The 19405-nt window shown below is 45.6% G+C and overlaps 1 protein-coding gene across 2 annotated transcripts in view; it reads left to right on the top strand.

Annotated features, from left to right (window-relative positions):
• PTPRA (protein tyrosine phosphatase receptor type A) overlaps positions 1-16216 on the top strand; it is a 145130-nt gene extending 128914 nt beyond the window's left edge. For both annotated transcript variants that reach the window (XM_049779161.1, XM_049779162.1), the window contains 13 exons: positions 534-570; positions 2549-2646; positions 3959-4078; positions 4835-5001; positions 5481-5616; positions 6280-6429; positions 8037-8130; positions 8399-8475; positions 9577-9711; positions 10455-10580; positions 10658-10809; positions 13781-13916; positions 15627-16216. In XM_049779161.1, the coding sequence (XP_049635118.1) occupies positions 534-570; positions 2549-2646; positions 3959-4078; positions 4835-5001; positions 5481-5616; positions 6280-6429; positions 8037-8130; positions 8399-8475; positions 9577-9711; positions 10455-10580; positions 10658-10809; positions 13781-13916; positions 15627-15701 (1503 nt within the window). In that variant the 3' untranslated portion in view covers positions 15702-16216. The remainder of the gene's footprint in view (positions 1-533; positions 571-2548; positions 2647-3958; positions 4079-4834; positions 5002-5480; positions 5617-6279; positions 6430-8036; positions 8131-8398; positions 8476-9576; positions 9712-10454; positions 10581-10657; positions 10810-13780; positions 13917-15626) is intronic.
• Positions 16217-19405: the final 3189 nt, after the last annotated feature.

A 19405-nucleotide genomic window follows, 5' to 3' on the forward strand; every position in this document is an offset into this window, starting at 1 on the left:
ATTCAAACCACCGTCCTTTTGCATGCAAGACAAACGCCTTACCTCCATGCTATCTCTTCGGCCTCCATTTTCCTTTCTAGTGTGGACCCAGCCTCACCCTTAGAACTTTGTATATGCTTCTTATGCAGCCTTAGGATGTTCTTCTCCATTAATATTAAAGCTCAGATTGTCACAAATAGGGACTAGCTAGGAGTTAATATTCAGATTTGTTATACTACTGTTCATGAATTTTCTTTGAGAAGGCATCTGAGGAGATGGCTTAGAGGCTGAAACATATGCTTTGCTTTGATATAGCCCTTGAGCACCTCTGGATGTGGCTTAACAAGAAAAAAAACCAGAGCACAAGTTTATTTGAGAGGGTTATCTAGATCATGAACTAATTTGATTACTGATATCCAAAGCTAGTCCCTGGAGATTTCTAGAATGGAAATCCTTGTTCATTGCCTGAACATTTTTACAAGGAAGGCTTTGATAACTGCTGAATAGTCTAAAGAATTTTTGTTTTCACTTTCTTTTTCTCTTGCACTTCTCAGGGCTACCAAGAAAAGAACAAATTCATTGCTGCACAAGGTAAAGTAATGATATTTTTTTTCCTCTTGGGCTTTTCTTCCAGATGCTAAAGTAATAGCAGTTCTGTTATTATTTCACCTGGGGAAAAATGTGATTTTCTGGCTCTTCTTGGCTTAGCATCGAAAGGTCCTTTAAAGGAAATCCTTTTGTGGGCTGAGGTTGTGGCTTCTGGGGAGCACAGGGTATGTGGGTGGTCCTTTTATAAACGTGCATAAGAAGGTTGGAGATTTTTATTTTTTTAGCAAGCACAGTCTGCTGTGTTCAGATTTGGAATCAGGGTGCCAGAAATATAGTACAGGGGTTAAGGTGCTTTCCTTACACATGTCTGATCCCTGCCACTGCATGGTCACCCAAGCACCAGTAAACCTCTGGAGGCCTCTGAGCACTTCCCGACCCAACTACCACTTGGAATCAGACTTAAGAAAGGCCCACCTACATCATATCCTCCCGTTTAGGATACTGTACATCTCTAGATCTGTACCCACTGAAACTCTAGTAAAAACACGATAATAGGGGCCGGAGAGATAGCACAGTGGCGTTTGCCTTGCAAGCAGCCGATCCAGGACCTAAGGTGGTTGGTTCGAATCACGGTGTCCCATATGGTCCCCCATGTGTGCCAGGAGCTATTTCTGAGCAGATAGCCAGGAGTAACCTCTAAACACTGCTTGGTGTGGCAAAACAAAACAAAACAGGATAATAGGGGCCAGAGCAGTGGCACAGAGGTAGGGCATTTGCCTTGCACATACTGACTTAGGAAGGACCATGGTTCTATCCCCCAGTGTCCCATATGGTCTCCCAAGCCAGGAACGATTTCTAAGCGCAACGCCAGGAGTAACCCCTGAGCATCATCGGTGGTGCCCTCCCCCCCAAAAAAAACAATAATAATTTGATATTGAGAAGTGAGGGCCTGGAAAAGGACTTGTGTGCCTGCTTTGCATATAAATGTAGCAGGTTTGATCCCTGGCACCATGTGTGAATGAGGGTCATTTCCCCATCAACACTCATTGTTTCCAGTCTTTTTGATATCTGCCATTCTTACTGGTGTAAGATTTACACCAGTTTTCCTGGTAATAAAGTAAGACATGGGCCAGAGAGATAGCACAGCGGCATTTGCCTTGCAAGCAGCCGATCCAGGACCTAAGGTGGTTGGTTTGAATCCCGGTATCCCATATGGTCCCCCATGTGTGCCAGGAGCTATTTCTGAGCAGATAGCCAGGAGTAACCCCTGAGTACTCTGGGTGTGGCCCAAAAACCGAAAAAAAAAAAAAAAAGAGAGAGAGAGAGAGACATAAGTTTTAAATATTAACTTGAGCAAGTCGCCAGCATATCTATCATCTGACATGATATACTCAGAGCATGATAAGTGAAGTAGACAAAATATAATATAAAGGACTTTGGGGGACCAGAGCAATAGTACAGCAGGTAGGATGCTTGCCCTGTATCCCTGACATCCCATATGCTTCCTCTGAGTACCACCCAGAGTAACTAATGAGTGCAGAGACAAAAGTAATCTCTGGGTATTGCTGGGTATGACCCTAAAACAGTATTTTGTAGGTGGAGGGAAAGTATAGTGGGTAAGGCACTACCTTCTATGTAGTCAGCCTGTGTTCAGCCTCCAGAGCTACACATGTCCCCTGAGCATAACCAGGTATGACTGCAAGCCCCTCAAAATTAAAATAAAAGATACAAACTCACTGTCTACCCTATGTTAAGTATTGCATGGTCTGCCATGACTTCTAACCCTTAATAATAAATATTTGGGGGAGACATTGTATATTCTTTATATTTTGACAGATTCTGACCCCTGTGTATGATAGATATATTAGAAATTAGGGGTGTGGATAAATACAATGTATATTTAACTGGGCACCTGAGGAACACATGCTTCTAAGTGTTAGGAATCAGTATTCCAAATTTCCTATCATCTTTCATTGTCTTTGTTTATGTTATCCTCATATTTTGCCCTGAACTATTTTAGGACCAAAAGAAGAAACAGTGAATGATTTCTGGAGAATGATTTGGGAGCAAAATACAGCCACCATTGTTATGGTAACCAACCTGAAGGAGAGAAAGGAGGTGAGAAGAAATTTTATATTAGGGCCTAATGTATTATATTTATATTAAGGCCTAGTGCAGATATGATGCTCAGGACTAAATTTGACCCTATACTAATTTAACTTTTGTGACTATCATCATGCCAGTCAGTCATCTAGAAAAAAACCTTAGCTCATAGTGCCTGCCAGACTATACCTAGAAATGTCCAATGAATCTCAGGTTTGTTTTTAGGACATATTCCCAAAGTCTGGCAGGCTACCAATTTACCCTCCTTCCAAAGAAAACTGAAAGAAAGACTTGGAGGGCTAAAGAGGTAACTCAAAGGACTGGATATGGGAACTCCGGATCTGCCTCGGCCCTACTAACTTTAGGTCCATTTCCTCCAACCATACCTCTGACGCTTGGAGGTACCAGACAAATTCATGGTCTTTGTTTTAGTTTTAGTTTGCTTCAGTCTTCCTTGATAGCTCCTCATACCAGGTTGCTGATTCCTGATTTTCAAATAGCCTTGCCCTTAGAGCACGAGCAGTGGAAGTACATATTTTGCAGGTAAAATGGCTTCTGATTTGCCCTCACTTGAGGAAGTAGGAAGGAGAAAGAGCTAAAAGTATAGAACTGGAACTGTAGGAGTTAAGAATTGTAGGGCTAGGGACCAGAGCGATAGCACAACGGTGTTTATTTTGCACATGGCGACCCAAGCTGGATTCGGGTTCGATGCTCAGCATCCTATATGGTCCCCAGAGCCTGCCAGGTGTGATTTCTGAGCACAGAGCCAAGAGTAACCCCTGAAAACCAGTGGGTGTGGCCCAAAAATTAAAAAAAAAAAAAAAAGAAAGAAATTGTGGGACTAGAGAGAGAGATAAAATAGACTAAGCTAGTCGCCTTGTATGCAGATGATCTGGATTTATTCCCCGGCATTCAATATGGTCTTCCGAGTACTGCCAGGAGTGATTCCTGAGTGCAGAGCCAGTTGTGACTGATGAACTAATAAAGAATTACTCTAAATAAATGTGCTTCTTACTGAGGTGAGATGAGAGACCATAGGGAGCTAGAAAGATAGTGCAGCAGGTAGGACACTTGCCTTGCATGCAGCAAATTCTGATTCAATTTCCAGCATGGTCACTCTTTTTTGCCCCCCCCCCCCCCCATCTCTTTTGGTCCTGAGATCAGAGCCAGGAGTAACTCTTGAGCATCATCAGGTGTGACACAAAACAAAAATGAGAGACCATAGGGCTTTCTGGGGATTTCAGTCTGTATCTTTCTTTTTAGGCCCTTTGCATGTGGCACGGATGGAAAGTCTAGGATAAGGGAATGTGTGTCTATTCCTTTACAGTGTAAGTGTGCCCAGTACTGGCCAGACCAGGGCTGTTGGACCTACGGGAATATCCGCGTTTCAGTAGAGGATGTGACTGTTCTTGTGGACTATACGGTGCGGAAATTCTGCATTCAGCAGGTACTGTTATATGCCTTCCTTTTTCAGTTTTCATTTTGAATTTGTTGATATAAGGGTAGAAGTAGAACAGGCTAGTCATTCCTCAGCCTGTGCCCACCAACCCCTTACTCATAAATGATCACAAGAGCTGGAATAATAGTATACCTACTTGGCCTAATACCTAATAGTTACCTACATGGCCAACCCAGGTTCAATCCCCAGCATCCCATATGGTCCCTCCCAGCACTGCCAGGAGTGATTCCTGAGTGCAGAGCAAGGAGTAACTCATTAACACCATAAGGGTGATTCTTAAAAACAAAAGATGCTTGAGGGAACAGTTTATTTATGACCAAGAGAAAAAGGATTGTGCATATATAAGCCAGGTGCCACAGAAGATGACAAACTTGTCTCACCACTCCTGTTTTGTTACTCAAAGATTCCTGACATTGAGATAGTAGGACCCTGGTCCTGACCCTCAGGGCAACACCACAGACTTGAGCAAAGATCATCTTCAACTAAAGAGTAACATGATGCTATAAGAAGGGGACTTAGCTGTAATCAGAAGTCCTGCTTTTTAATTTTGACCTTACCCTGTACTAGTTCTGGTACCTTGGACAGGCTATTTAACATCTGGCTTTCATTTTGTAATCATTGTAAGACACTGCCCTCCCTTGGCTACATTCTCTCTTCCTCACTAATAACCACAACTGGCCCTGGCCCCTAATTTTCATCCTCCCCCCTACTCAGGTCAGCACACAGAATCTCCTCACTTTACAGGTGGGGGATGTGACCAATAGGAAACCACAGCGACTCATCACTCAGTTCCACTTCACCAGCTGGCCAGACTTTGGAGTGCCTTTTACCCCCATCGGCATGCTTAAGTTCCTCAAGAAGGTGAAGGCCTGTAACCCTCAGTATGCAGGAGCCATCGTTGTCCACTGCAGGTCAGTGTGGCCTGACTCAGCTTATTGCTCACATAACATTTTACTTCCATGATAGAATCCAAAAGTTCTCCTTTATTAGCACAGAGGTTAGCACAGAGGTGAGTTTCTAGAGCTCCAGGACTGCTGTCTGAAGCTCCTACCGTAAAGGTGTCAGTGCTGGTTAAGAGTTGTTGCAGAAAAAGAGGACAAGACAGTCTTCTAGGATTGAGGTGGGGAGGTCTGCCGCTATAAAACCAAGAAAGTAGGTTTAAGATTTGCCTTGGAACTGTCAGGCCCTTTTGGGGGTCACAAAACTCCCTGTTCCTGATAACTAGAGGGATAAGGTGAAAGTACAGTGGGGTAAAGGGGCACACAAACTTCCACCCCTATCGGTTAAGATCTAGAGGTAGAAACAAAGTCCAGGCCTATGCTTCCCCTCCTTCTCTATTCCCACAAGATATACTGGCCATCCTGGTAATTTCCCTGCTCTCTGGGTACAGTGCTGGTGTGGGCCGTACAGGCACCTTTGTTGTCATCGATGCCATGCTGGACATGATGCATACAGAGCGGAAGGTGGACGTATATGGCTTTGTGAGCCGGATCCGGGCACAGCGCTGCCAGATGGTGCAAACAGACGTGAGTGATTTATCTGGGTGAGGTGAGATGAGGTTAGGGACATTCCAGGATATCTACCTGCTTCATGGATTACTCAGAATCCCAGGTTATTATAAATAATGCAGTAGATTGAAGGGCCGTTATAAATTATTAAAATTAATGTACCGCGTAGAGGAGATTGTGTTAGGAGAATTAGGAAGGCATTTGTCATTTGCTCTAAACTTTAAGGAGCAAGCCCTTAGGGAATTAGGCTTGTCGGTAGCTGGGAGAGCCACTGCCCATACTTGGTGCAGTTGTGACGCAGATGGGCCATTTCACAAGGAGCAATCAGACTGACTCTGTGGTTAGGGCATAGGGTTCACAAAGGGTACAGTGTTGGAAAGGGAGGCTGGCACAGACTGTCAAATTTGTTCTCGGAATGAACAGAACTTGGGTTTTTTCTTTCCAGACTACATTCCGGATGAATACCAGAATAGGGCCCCCTCTTCCCAAGCTAGGCACCCCCCTCCGAGAATCTCATACAATTGAATTCCTACCTTAATTAGTTGGGATAAGAGCAATTCATTTTCTTTCTACTAAGGTCAAAGGAAAAGTGAGCTGAAAAGAATTGGGGGTGGGGGGAGTGACTTTGGGTACTCTCACTTATATTGTGTATGACTGGAATCTTGGGCATCATAATTTCAGATGCAGTATGTCTTCATATACCAAGCCCTTCTAGAGCATTATCTCTATGGAGATACAGAACTGGAAGTGACCTCTCTAGAAACACATCTGCAGAAAATCTACAACAAAATCCCAGGGACCAGCAACAATGGATTAGAAGAGGAGTTCAAGGTGAGTTAGGGTTGATTAAACAATCTGTGTAATCTGTGGAAGGTGGGATCAACCAACATAGAGTGAATCCCTTGTGAGGAGATGAGTCTCTAGCCTTTTACTCAGACTTTAGCAATTCTCAGCCTGTCCTGCAAATTAGAATCACTCAGGTTGTGTTGGGTGGAGGGATAAGAATGAAAGTTATTTCTCAAGTCTCCTACCTCCAGCCCCACCCCAGTGATATGAAAAACAAACATATGGTAGTAAATATTTTTTGTTGTTGTTTGTTTGTTTTGGGGTCACAGTCGGCAGTGTCAGAGGTTACTCCTGGCTCTATGCTCAGAAATAGCTCCTGGCAGGCTCAGGAGACCATATGGGATGTCGGGATTCAAACTGGGGTCTATCCTGTATTGGCCACGTGCAAGGCACACACCTTAGTTCTGTGCTATTGTCCCAGCCCCAGGAAAAGAATTATTACTTTCTAAAAGACTTAAGACTGGCTCAGGAGATAATTCAAAAAACTTGTATTCCATGCGTTGCACCCACTACTCTCAAAGTTTAGTTCCTGCTACCAAGAACACAGCCAGAGTGGCACTGTGGCTTCCAGCACTGCTGGGCCTAAGCTGCTCCACATCACCAAGCCTGTGCATTAGGCCCACATTGGCAGGCCAGTACTGCCTCTCAAGATCCCTAAACACTACTTGAGAAACTCCCTACCCTCTGCCCCAAAATAAGGAGTGTATCTTCCATTTAGCTTCATGGAACATTAGAGAGAGAAGGGACAGTCATACTCCTGGTGGGATGAGGATCCTTGCTATAGTTCTCATAAAGTTCAAATTCAAGAGTCTCATAGATAAGTCCATAGAAATCTATGGCCCGGAGAGATAGCACAGCGGTGTTTGCCTTGCAAGCAGCCGATCCAGGACCAAAGGTGGTTGGTTCGAATCCTGGTGTCCCATATGGTCCCCTGTGCCTGCCAGGAGCTATTTCTTTTTTTTTTTTTTTTGGTTTTTGGGTCACACCCGGCGGTGCTCAGGGGTTACTCCTGGCTGTCTGCTCAGAAATAGCTCCTGGCAGGCATGGAGGACCATATGGGACACCGGGATTCGAACCAACCACCTTTGGTCCTGGATCAGCTGCTTGCAAGGCAAACACCGCTGTGCTATCTCTCCGGGCCCACCAGGAGCTATTTCTGAGCAGCCAGGAGAGCACCGCCAGGTGTGACCCAAAAACCAAAAAAAAAAAAAAGAAAGAAAGAAAGAAAGAAATCTAGATGGCTGAGGCCGGAGCAGTAGCACAGAGTAGGGTGTTTGCTTTGCACACAGTCGACCCGGGGTTCAATCCACAGCATCCCATATGCTACCACCCCACCCCCACTTAGCCTGCCAGGAGTGATTTTTGAGCACAGCCATGTGTGTGCGTGTCCCCTCACCCCCAATCTAGATAGCTGTGTTTCCCATTCTTTTGGCTTCTTTACTGAGCTTAATGACAGAATCAACAGTGTTCCAGCAAGAACATATAGAAGTAGAGGCCCAGCTTCTAGAATGTATGTAGTAAGAATGACCTAGTGGCAGGATCATCTTGTTAGCTTCAGGTTGTAATATTTTTCTCTTCCCTTCCAAATTCAGAAATTAACATCTATCAAAATTCAGAATGACAAGATGCGAACTGGAAACCTCCCAGCCAATATGAAGAAGAACCGGGTTTTACAGATCATTCCATGTGAGAGTTCTCTCTCTCCACCCCTTCCACTTCTCAGACTAGCTAATGATTATATTAGTCTTGCGACATAAAATCTTGTTGGCCCTAGTTCTTTAATGGCTTCTTTCTAGAAGAGCCTCTAAAGGAGCATGGGAACCAAAAGCTTTCTGCCTCTTGGGCTACAAATAGCCCTGTTTTTGCCACCTGGTATATGTTTTACCAGGGGAGGGGGGCTAGGGAAAGAGAAGGAAGAGAAAACAAATGCCACAAACTGCTTTTCTTTCTGTAGATGAGTTCAACAGAGTGATCATTCCAGTTAAGAGGGGAGAGGAGAACACAGACTACGTGAATGCTTCCTTCATTGATGTAAGTGACAACTGTGTCCAGTGCTCCATTGAGGTTCAGTGGGTCTCATACTTGGGAGGGTTGTCTTTAAGTCACTAAAAGTATTAAAACTGGTGAGCCAGAGCAATAAAACAGCATGTTGGGTGCTTGCCTTGCTTGCAATGCCAGGGTTCAATCCCTGGCATCCCATATGGTCTTCTGAGCCCACTGTAAGTGATCCCTGAACACAGAGCCAGGAGTAACTGCATTGCCTGGTGTGACCCAAAAACAACAACAACAACAACATGGGTGGGACTGGAGCTATGATAGCGCAGTGGTAGGGCATTTGGGCATTTTTCCTGCACACATCTGTCCTAGCACAGACCTGGGTTTGATCCCCTGAGCCAGGAGTGATTTCTGAGCGCCTAGCCAGGAGTAACCCCTGAGTATCACTGGTTGTGGCCCAAAAACCAAAAAAAAAAAAAAAAAATGTGTGTGTGTGTGTGTAAAGATCTGGAGTATATGTTATTTGTGTGTGTGTGTGTGTGTGTGTGTGTAAAGATCTGGAGTATGTGTGTGTGTGTGTGTGTGTGTGTGTAAAGATCTGGAGTGTATGTGTGTGTATGTGTGTGTGTGTGTGTGTGTGTAAAGATCTGGAGTATATGTTATTTATGGGCGAGCCCTAAGTTTGAACTCTAGTACCACTTGTTCCCCTGAGCGCCACTAGCTATACCCCACCTCTCCCTGCCAAAAAATAAAAATAAAATGTGTGGACACTGTGGACATATGTACAGGAGTTAAGTCACTTACTTTGCACACAACTGATTCAGAATTTGATCTCCCAGCACCTCATGTAGTTCCTATATACTACTGGGTCTGGCCTGAGTCCTTCACCCCACCCCCAAGTAATTATAGTCAAAAATGCTAAAAGTGTTAGCCTCTGGTATTTTTCATCCAGTTCTAATAATCTCTTTTCCATAGAAAGAGACTCAGGGTGGTCAGACTTGGTTTGGTCCTTAGGTGGAACACCAGCCTGGAAGGGATTTGTTTCCAAGCAATGTCATCCCTTTTTGTTGTCTGTTTGTCCACTAGTGCCTTTCTGACTAAACCACTTCACTTTTATCTTTGACCTGGTCTGTATAGGGTTACCGCCAGAAGGATTCCTATATTGCCAGCCAGGGCCCTCTACTCCACACCATTGAAGACTTCTGGAGAATGATCTGGGAATGGAAATCCTGCTCTATCGTTATGCTAACGGAACTGGAAGAGAGAGGCCAGGTGAGCTCAAAAAGATGCTGGACTGTGGGAGACAGCATGGAAAAAAAAAGGGATTGGGGATAGAATTAGGTCTGTCTGAATTAGACTGACTTAGGCTGTTTTTTCTTTGGTTTAAGCTATTCAAGGAATCATTTCTGGGCAGTATTGCCCAACAAGTTGATGTCTAAGCAATAAGTAGCTTCTTATAAAATTGCTATTTGAGGGCTGGAGTAACAGAGCAGTAGTAGGGTGTTTGTTTTGCATGATGCTGACCCAGCTTTGATCCTCAGCATCCCATATGAGCCTAACAGGAGCGATTTCTGAGTGTAGAGCCAGGAGTAACCCCTGAGTGCTGCCAGGTGTGACCCAAAATCCAAAACAAATAAATAATTAACATAAGCAGGAACTGGAATGATAGTGGATAGGCCAATCCAAGTTTGATCCCCAGCACCATAAACTCCACCAGAACTAAACCCTGAGCACAAGCAGGGGTCATTCCTGAGCACAGAGCCAAGAATAGCCCTGAAGCACTGCTAAGTGGTACCCAAACAAATCTTACCCTCCCAAAACAAAAAGAAATAATTCCCATCCCTCCCCCCAAAAAAAGAAATAATGACCCTCCAAATTTTCATATCTTGTAGAAGAGTAAGCTAGAGTAACCTAGAGAAAAGTAAAAGGTAGCAATACTGAGAGGCAGCCTCCTCCTCATAGTACCATGGGGTAGTTTTGCCTCTGCCAAACGTTGTTTCTTTTCCGTGTTTCAGGAGAAGTGTGCTCAGTACTGGCCTTCTGATGGCCTGGTGTCCTATGGAGACATCACAGTGGAGCTGAAGAAGGAAGAGGAATGTGAGAGCTACACTGTCAGAGACCTCCTGGTCACCAACACCAGGGTAAGAGGGCTGTTAGGTCGCTGCTTCCTCAGGGAAAGCAGTTTGTTCTTGCTTTTCTGATCCCTGTTTCTCCAAAGGAGAACAAGAGCCGGCAGATTCGACAGTTCCACTTCCATGGCTGGCCTGAAGTGGGCATCCCCAGTGACGGAAAGGGCATGATTAGCATCATCGCGGCGGTGCAGAAGCAGCAACAGCAGTCAGGAAACCACCCCATCACTGTGCACTGCAGGTACTGTTGGCATCAGTCCTCAGTGTGAAGTGAGCTGGATGGGAGGGAACGAGAAGGTGATGGTGAGCACCTGGCACTTGTCTGATGACAAGGACAGTGTCTTTGTTAAAAGAAAACCATAGGCTCTAAACTCACCCAAGTACCAGGGAAACTTATGTTAAGCTATTGGGGAAGGACCACTGACATGGACCAAAATTGAGCGCCGCCTACATAAGAGCCAAACTTCCTCAAGAAACACTAGAAGGGGCCAGTGCAATGGTAGGGTGTTTGCCTTGCACGTGGCTGACCCAGGACAGACCAAGGTTTGATCCCCCAGCATCCCATATGGTTCCTCAAGCCAGGAGCGATTTCTGAGCACATAGCCAGGAGTAACCCCTGAGCATCACCAGGTATGGCCCAAAAAATCCAAAAAAAAAAAAAAAAACAAAAACAAAAAACACTAGAAAGGGCCAGAGGAATAGTTCAGCAGATAGAGCATTTGCCTTATGTATGGTTAACATGGCTTTGATCCCCAGCAACACATATGGTCTCCAGAGAATGACCAGGAATTATCTCTGCTGATTCCTTACTCAAATCAAGGAGTAAATTCTGAGCACAGCCAGTACAGCCCAAAACAAAACAAACCAAAAAGAAATACTAGGGCCCGGAGAGATAGCACAGCAGCGTTTGCCTTGCAAGCAGCCGATCCAGGACCAAAGGTGGTTGGTTCGAATCCCGGTGTCCCATATGGTTACCCGTGCCTGCCAGGAGCTATTTTTGAGCAGACAGCCAAGAGTAACCCCTGAGCATCGCTGGGTGTGGCCCAAAAACAAAACAAACAAAAAAAGAAGAAATACTAGAAAGATGGGACCACAGTGATTGTACAGTGGGTAGGATGCTTGCCTTGCACATTGGCCAACCTGCATTGGATCATCAGCACCCCTGAGCACCACTATTAGTTATGACTAAAAATTTAAAAAAGGAAAAAATAGAAAAGAAATACTGGAAAGAGCCCAAGAAATAAGTCTAAAGATTAAGCATTTGCCTAGCATGCACCTGAGCCCACAGCCCTGTTTTGAATATTGGCACCACAGGTGTAATCTAAAATCAAGAGAGTTAAGAGGAACAGGAAGCAAAAAATAACTATTTTGAACACAATGAACAAACTAAAAACCTATGGGGCTGGATGGGGTGGCCAACCCCACTTGAGTACACCTAGGAGTGACTAAATAAACAATACCCAAAGTGTGATTATCAGAACCCAGTCTCTGGCACCGCTTACGAGTGCCTGCCTTGACAGCATGAGATCACAAGCACCTCCCTAAATCATTAAAAAAAAAAGATCCCAGTGGCACTGCCTTTGAGATTTGGCACTACAACCAAGTGTGGGAACCAAAATTTTATAACAGAAGGGAAAGGAGGGGAGAGAAAAGACCAGAAACAGTTATGATAAGCAAGAAAAGTAAAAATTTCTTCCAAAAAAAATTTTTTTTTTCAAGATTTGAGTCAGTTTAACTGGTGTCACTGACAGAAAAAACGTGGTTGAATGGGGGACACATTTAAGATTGCATTTTTAGGGGGCCAGAGAGATAGTACAGCAGCTAAGTTGTTTATAATGCATGCAGCCAACCAGATTTGAACTCCCATAAGGTCCCCCAAGCCTGCCAGGAATTATCCCTGAGTACAGAACTAGGAGTAAACCCTGAACATCACTGGCTATGACCCCAAAATAAAACAAAGCAAAAGGCACTTCAGTCATCTGCTTAACCCATCTGAGAAACCTTCGAGCCATTCTGTTCTCTCCTCACACATGCACATCTAATGCTCCACTTTAAACTACAGATTCCATCATCTCTGCATCAAATATGTTGTATTCCCTCGCCATGGCCATCTTTCCAACTGTACAGGCCTCACTGGTTTTCTGGCATCACTCTTCCTTGCCTTGTCATTTGTTCTCAGCAGAGTAGGCAGCAAGCTGCTTTTACACTTCAGGCCTGTCTTTTACTAGAATTCTAGTAATAGCATCACACCAGCATGATCTAAGAGTTAGGGTTGGTGGGCCCGGAGAGATAGCACAGCAGTGTTTGCCTTGCAAGCAGACGATCCAGGACCAAAGGTGGTTGGTTCGAATCCTGGTGTCCCATATGGTCCCCCATGCCTGCCAGGAGCTATTTCTGAGCAGGCAGCCAGGAGTAACCCCTGAGCACCACCGGGTGTGGCCCAAAAACAAACAAACAAACCAAAAAAAAGAGTTTTAGAGTTGGGTATCAGCCCCAACTATTTTCTTCTCCTTTTCTAGCAGACTAGATTCATCCCCCCACGCCCACCTGCTTTGTTCCTGAGATGTTCATGCCCAAGATAGCCTTTGGGCCTTGCCCTTGCCTATCTTGGTTATCTGCTTCCTTCGCCTGCCATGATATGTTCACAGTTGCAGCTCTCCTCACCTTGTCTACAATTCCTATTTCTCTCTTTCCTTCCCATACTGCATGTCTGGGCGTACTGTACTGTCACTGTCCTTTCCACATAGGTACTCACTGCTGGTGACATGGAATGGCATGGATAATATCATCTATTGAATAGTCCAGGTCTGAATTCTTGGGACTTAGAAGCAAAATAAAAAACAAGAATCATTGTGTACACACCCACACAGCAAAGTTTGTCAAGACAGGAAAGAAAAGATTATATTTCTATTATTGAGTGTGCAGCAGATTAGAGCAATCCAGGCCTTTTCTTTTCTTTTTTCTTTTTTTTTTTTTGGTATGCAAAATCTGTTCTGGGAGGGCAAGTGTGAAGTTGTCACACAAGCAGGTCCTTCAAGTTAGCAGGCCACACAGGCTGTGCAGGGAGGGCATCAGTACACCCACCAGCTGCTCTGTAGGATCCTGGGTTTCGGGGACACCAGTTGTAAGCTTTTCTCTACATATTCCCACAGTCTCTCACCTATGCATTGAGGGATATGACTGGTGTGGTAAAAGTGTCTCCTCCATTACAGCGCCGGAGCAGGACGGACGGGGACCTTCTGTGCTCTGAGCACTGTCCTGGAACGGGTGAAAGCAGAGGGGATTTTGGATGTCTTCCAAACAGTCAAGAGCCTACGGCTGCAGAGGCCACACATGGTCCAGACACTGGTATGCTGCCCCAAATGTTTTTCTAGGTTCTCACACTGCCTGTATCTGCCTCTGTCAGGGCCCTTCCAGGGAAGGATCTTCCTTCAGAGAAGAAAGAGAGTTTCTTCAAAGAAACTCAACCACAAACTCATTCTTTTCTAACTTCCCCTTGACTTCAGTGGGAGCGCAGCCCCACCAGCAGCAATAAGAGTCGAGTGACTCTTCTCCAGGAGACTGCTGGATGGAAAACTCAGGAATATCTCCTCTCCTGCTCATGCTCCCCAAAAAGCCTGATAGGGGGCCAGAAATAGGGTAGGGCACTTGCCTTGCACACATCCAACCCAGATTTGATCCCACTACAGCACTACAGATGCCCCCCCCCCCCCCCAAGCACCAGCAGAAGTGATTCCTGAGTACAGGAGTAAGGTTTGTTTTAGTTTGTTTTTTTGTTTGTTTGGTTTTGTTTTGGGGTCACAACCGGGTGCGCTCAGGGGTTGTTACTCCTGGCTCTGTGCTCAGAAATTGCTCCTGGCAGGCTCAGGAGACCATATGGGTCTCCAAACCCGGGTCTGTCCCAGGTTGGCAGCGTGCAAGGCAAACATCCCACTGTTGTGCTATTACTCTGGCCCCAGAAGTAAGGTCTGATCATAGCCTCTTGTGACCCAACAAAAGAAAAGCAAAAGTTGTCTGACATTCTTTTGTCAGGAGATTGTACAGTGGTTAGGGCACACACCCAACCCATCCTAGCAACACCTGACCTCTAGAGCATCACCCGGCAGGGTCAACTCCTGAACTCCCATGGAATTAGAATTATCTGGAACAGAAAGAAAAATGCATTTTGGGGCTTGAGAGGTGGCGCTATAGGTAAGGCATCTGCCTTGCCTGCGCTAGCCTAGGATGGACCTCGGTTTGATCCCCCGGAGTCCCATATGGTCCCCCAAGCCAGAAGTGATTTCTGAGTGCATAGCCAGGAATAACAAAGACCAAAAAAAAAGAAAAGAAAAGAAAACTGCATTTTATGTAGTCTGAAAGTTAATGTGATTTAAGAGCCAAGTTGCCTGCAGCCCAGCATCAATAGTGAGGGGTGGACTAGACAGAGCCCTCTCCCTACTGCCTGGTCTGTCAGCCCAGCATGCAAACATAACCTAAATCTAGGGCCAGCATCTTCAAGGCAGGCTCTTAGAAAATTGACTGCACTCAGTGGACCCTTCAAGAAAAAGCAGTCAGAACTCAGGTAGGTAGGGCTGCAGAGAGCTCAACTGGCTGAGTGCAAGCTTCGCAAGCAGAAGGCCCACGTCCAGTTCTAGTACCACATGATCCCCTGATTACTACTAGGAGCAACCCCAGCATTTAGCCTGCAGTGGCTTTTCCCCCAGGCTCCCACCTACCCAGCTTTATGTAGCCACTAATAAAAAAAAAACTCAAAAAGGGGGCCAGAGAGATAGCACAGCGGCAGGGCATTTGCCTTTCACACGACTGACCCAGGACAGATCTGGGTTTGATTCCGGGCATCCTATATGGACCCCAAGCCTGTCAGGGGCGATATCTGAGCATAGAGCCAGGAGTAACCCCTGAGCGCTGCTGGGTGTGGCCCCTCGAAAAGATCTCTGGCAAAGAGATCCAGCTTAGATAAAACCTTAGAAGTTTTCATTTGGTTTCCTTTTCTTCTTTAAGCCTATTAGAAGCTCCAGTGATACTGTGCTCTTTAATAACTGACCTTTTCCTCTCCAGGAACAGTATGAATTCTGCTACAAAGTGGTGCAGGAGTATATTGACGCATTCTCAGATTATGCCAACTTCAAGTAAGAGGCGATGAGGCCCCATGGACAGAATTGCCTTTAATATTTTGTAATATTCTGTTTTGTTAATATACCCAAATTGTGTATATATCTTATAACTGTTTTAGAAATTGGTACATAGGCCTCTATTACCTATTAGGTGGAGATTTTTTATGTAAATGTGTTAGCACTGATAGTCCTTTTTCCAATGTTTTATTGGGGAATTAAATAGTGTGATGTTTGGATTGATATCGTGCACTCCTCGGCCTGGAAATGGGGCTGTATCTTTTCCTGAAGAAGAAACAAAGCCTATTCCAGGAAGCTCATCTTCAACGAAGTGAAAAAAGCACAAAGTTCTCAGAGCTCTTGAGGAAATTGGTTGTCCCCTTGCCCCCACCTCCCTCAAATCATGTTCCTTATTTGCTCTGTAAATAATCCATCACCCTCACGCCTCCACCACCCACACGGGGATTAAAAGGACCAGAGCGGTATCTCTGGCACCACACTAGGGATTATCAGGAAATAAAAGCTTTGACTCCCTGAGGAAGTGTCTCTTCCTTTGTCTGAGGTGGTTTTCCACACTAGGACTGGGTATTCTGGGCCCCACCATCACAGTTTTGTCTCAAACAGCAGAGTCCTCCACACTCCTGTCCAACTTCCAGCTAAAATGGATTTCCTGCCTCTCACACCCAGCACATCAGTAAGCCCAGCCTGCTCTTTCACTGGAGAAAATAGCCAGGGTCGGGGTGGAGAGATAGCCTGGAGGTAAAGCATTTGCCTTGCAAGCAGAAGGATGGTGGTTCGAATCCCGGCTTCCCATATGGTCCTCCGAGCCTGTCAGGAGCGATTTCTGAACATAGAGCCAGGAGGAACCCCTGAGCAGTGCCAGGTGTGACCCAAAAACCAAAAGAAGAAAATAGCCAGGGTCATCCCTGCTTCCCAAAGTATAAGGAAGGAGAGATGGTAGATGCCAAAGCCAATACCCACTGTACTCCCAACAGCTTCAGATTTAAGGACAAAAAGCCGAAGGTAGGGGCCAGAGAGAGCACAGCGGTAGCACATTTGTCTAGCACCCTGCTGATCCAGGACTGACTCCCATATGGTCCCCCGAGCCTTCCAGGAGTGATTTCTGAACACAGAGCCAGGTGTAACTCCTGAGCACCGCCACCGGGTATGATCCAAAAAACAAAAACAAAAGCCAAAGTACTTTCTGGACCATAGAGCTATTACCGGTATCAGGTGCTTGTCTTGCATATTCAAGCTGACCCCTGTTCAATTTGTGGCACTACATGTTCCCCTGAGTAGTGTCATTTCACATCCCGGGAGAAAAAAAAAAAAGATCGCGATTTTTTTTTTTTAGGGGGGAGCATACCCCCTAAAAATAAGCTCAGGGATTATTTTTGGTTTTGAGCTTTGGAATCAGTCCTGGCAGTGCTCAGGGGTCCATGTATGGTCGCAGGGGTGGAACCAGGGTCAGCTACATGCAAGGCGAGTGCTTCCCTATCCTCTGTACTTTACTTTTGCCCCAGGTTGCAAGTTCATTTCTCCTCATATCCCATTGACTAGCCTGGTTATGAGGCTGTCCAGGTCTTAAAGGTTCTGGGAAAGGTAGAATTCAGTTGGAAGTAATTGAATCAGAGGTGCGTGTTTCTCAAAGGACAGGAGAGAACGCTGCTTGTCATCACTGGCTTTCATGGGGCAGGGGCAGGTTCTCAGCCCCTCAGAGGTCATTGGAGCAAGAGGTTGCACCCCATCTGGCCCCAAGAAGCACACACAGAAGTCAGGATGCAAAGAGTGAGAAGGAGAAGAAAAGTGGAGCCCATGTCAGGGCCTCAGTCCCAGCAAACCAGGCAAGGGGGTGTCCAAGGTGACAACTAGGTTCTGCTCCACAATGAATTCAGTTGGCTGGAGCACTGTGACACATCACCTCTAGCAATTCACAAGAGCTGGGTTGATGAGGGAGAAGGGTTGTGTATTTGATCTTTCAGCAGGAACCAAAAGCACCCCAAGGTCAAGAAACTCCAAATGCTGGGAAAAAAAGAAGAAAAATGTCTACCATAGAGGCAGAGGTAGGGAGGCTGGAGGGAAAACTGGGGACATTGGTGGTGGGAAATATGCACTCGTGAAAGGATGGCTGATGGACATTGTATGACTGAAACTCAACCATGAGCAACTTTGTAACTATTCAGTGATTACATTTAAAGTTTATTAGAAAAAAAATTTTTTGTTGTTTTTTTGGGCCACACCTGGTTGTGCTCAGGAGTCACTCATGGCTATCTGCTCAGAAATAGCTCCTGGTAGGCAATGGGGACCATATGGGATGCCGGGATTCGAACCAACCACCTTAGGTCTTGGATCAGCTGCTTGCAAGGCAAACACCACTGTGCTATCTCTCCGGCCCCTAAAGTTTATTAAAATTTTAGAAAAGAAACTGCATGTGGGCCAGAGCAATAGCATAGCGGGTGTGGGGCATTCAACTTGCATGCAGCCTACCCAGGTGCAATCCTCAAGTTCCCAAACCTGCCAGGAGCAATTTCTGAGTGCAGAGCCAGGAGTAATCCCTTGTATAAATATAAAATTAGAGTCCTGGTGTTGGGGTGAGGCTTTTCTCGGCACATTGCCTTTAGTCCCTTGCTGGTGGGTCTGAAGATTGCAGGATAACCGGCGGAGAGATTCACAAGCAGTCAGATGAAGTTTCAGGAGACAGCTAGTTTTATTACACAGCCCTAACCACCACGTGCATTTCTCCACATGGACTTCTAAACTAAGTTTTCATGCAGCCTCTATGCTGCTGCCCTCCAACCCTTGAGCCTGGTACGGCCCTCCCAAAAAACCAAACAAACAAACAAAAAAAACACAAAACAAAAAATAAAAAGAAACTGCAAAGGGGCCGGAGAGATAGCATGGAGGTAAAGTGTTTGCCTTGCATGCAGAAGGACAGTGCTTTAAATTCCGGCATCCCATATGTTCCCCAAGCATGCCAGGAGCGATTTCTGAGCCTAGAGCCAGGAGTAACTCCTGAGCACTGCCGGGTGTCACCCAAAAACCAAAAAAATAAGAAAAACAGCAAACAGCATCTTCAAAGAAACATGGAGAGACCAAACAGAAACAGTCTCAGAACTTGGAGAAAGTACGTGTGTCAGAAAGGAGATCCTGAGTCCCTGCAAACTACCCTTGCACGCTTTTGTGTGGCCAAGTCTGCACTGCCTCTTGGGGCAATAGGACTAGCCGATTGTTCCAGTTAAGGCTAATTTGCAAGATCACTGGACCAATATAGGGTGTCGGCAGATAGGGCCACAATTTAGGCTTACTCATGAGTATATTCGAGGATTATTTCGGGAGACTCAGGACCATAAGGGAGTCCTGAGCACAAGGTATGGGGTCTCCCAATCCCCCCACCAAAAAAAAGCTAATATATATTACCAGAAAGAAAGACCAGAGACTACCCTTGAGCTTAAATAGTTCTGGCTATGGTTACAATCAAACTTTGTTTTGTTTTTGTTTATGGGTTACACCTGGCTCTGCGCTCAGAAGTCGATCCTGGCAGGCTCAGGAGACCATCTGGGATGCAGGGATTTGAACCAGGGTCTGTCCTGTGTTGGCCACATACAAGGCAAACGCCCTACTGCTGTGCTATCACTCCAACCCTACAATCAAATTTGTTTGTTTGGTTTTTGGATCACACCCGGCAGCGCTCAGGGGTCACTCCTGGCTCTACGCTCAGAAATCGCT

The sequence above is a fragment of the Suncus etruscus genome, chromosome 9, assembly GCF_024139225.1.
Source record: "Suncus etruscus isolate mSunEtr1 chromosome 9, mSunEtr1.pri.cur, whole genome shotgun sequence".
Lineage (NCBI taxonomy): Eukaryota > Metazoa > Chordata > Mammalia > Eulipotyphla > Soricidae > Suncus > Suncus etruscus.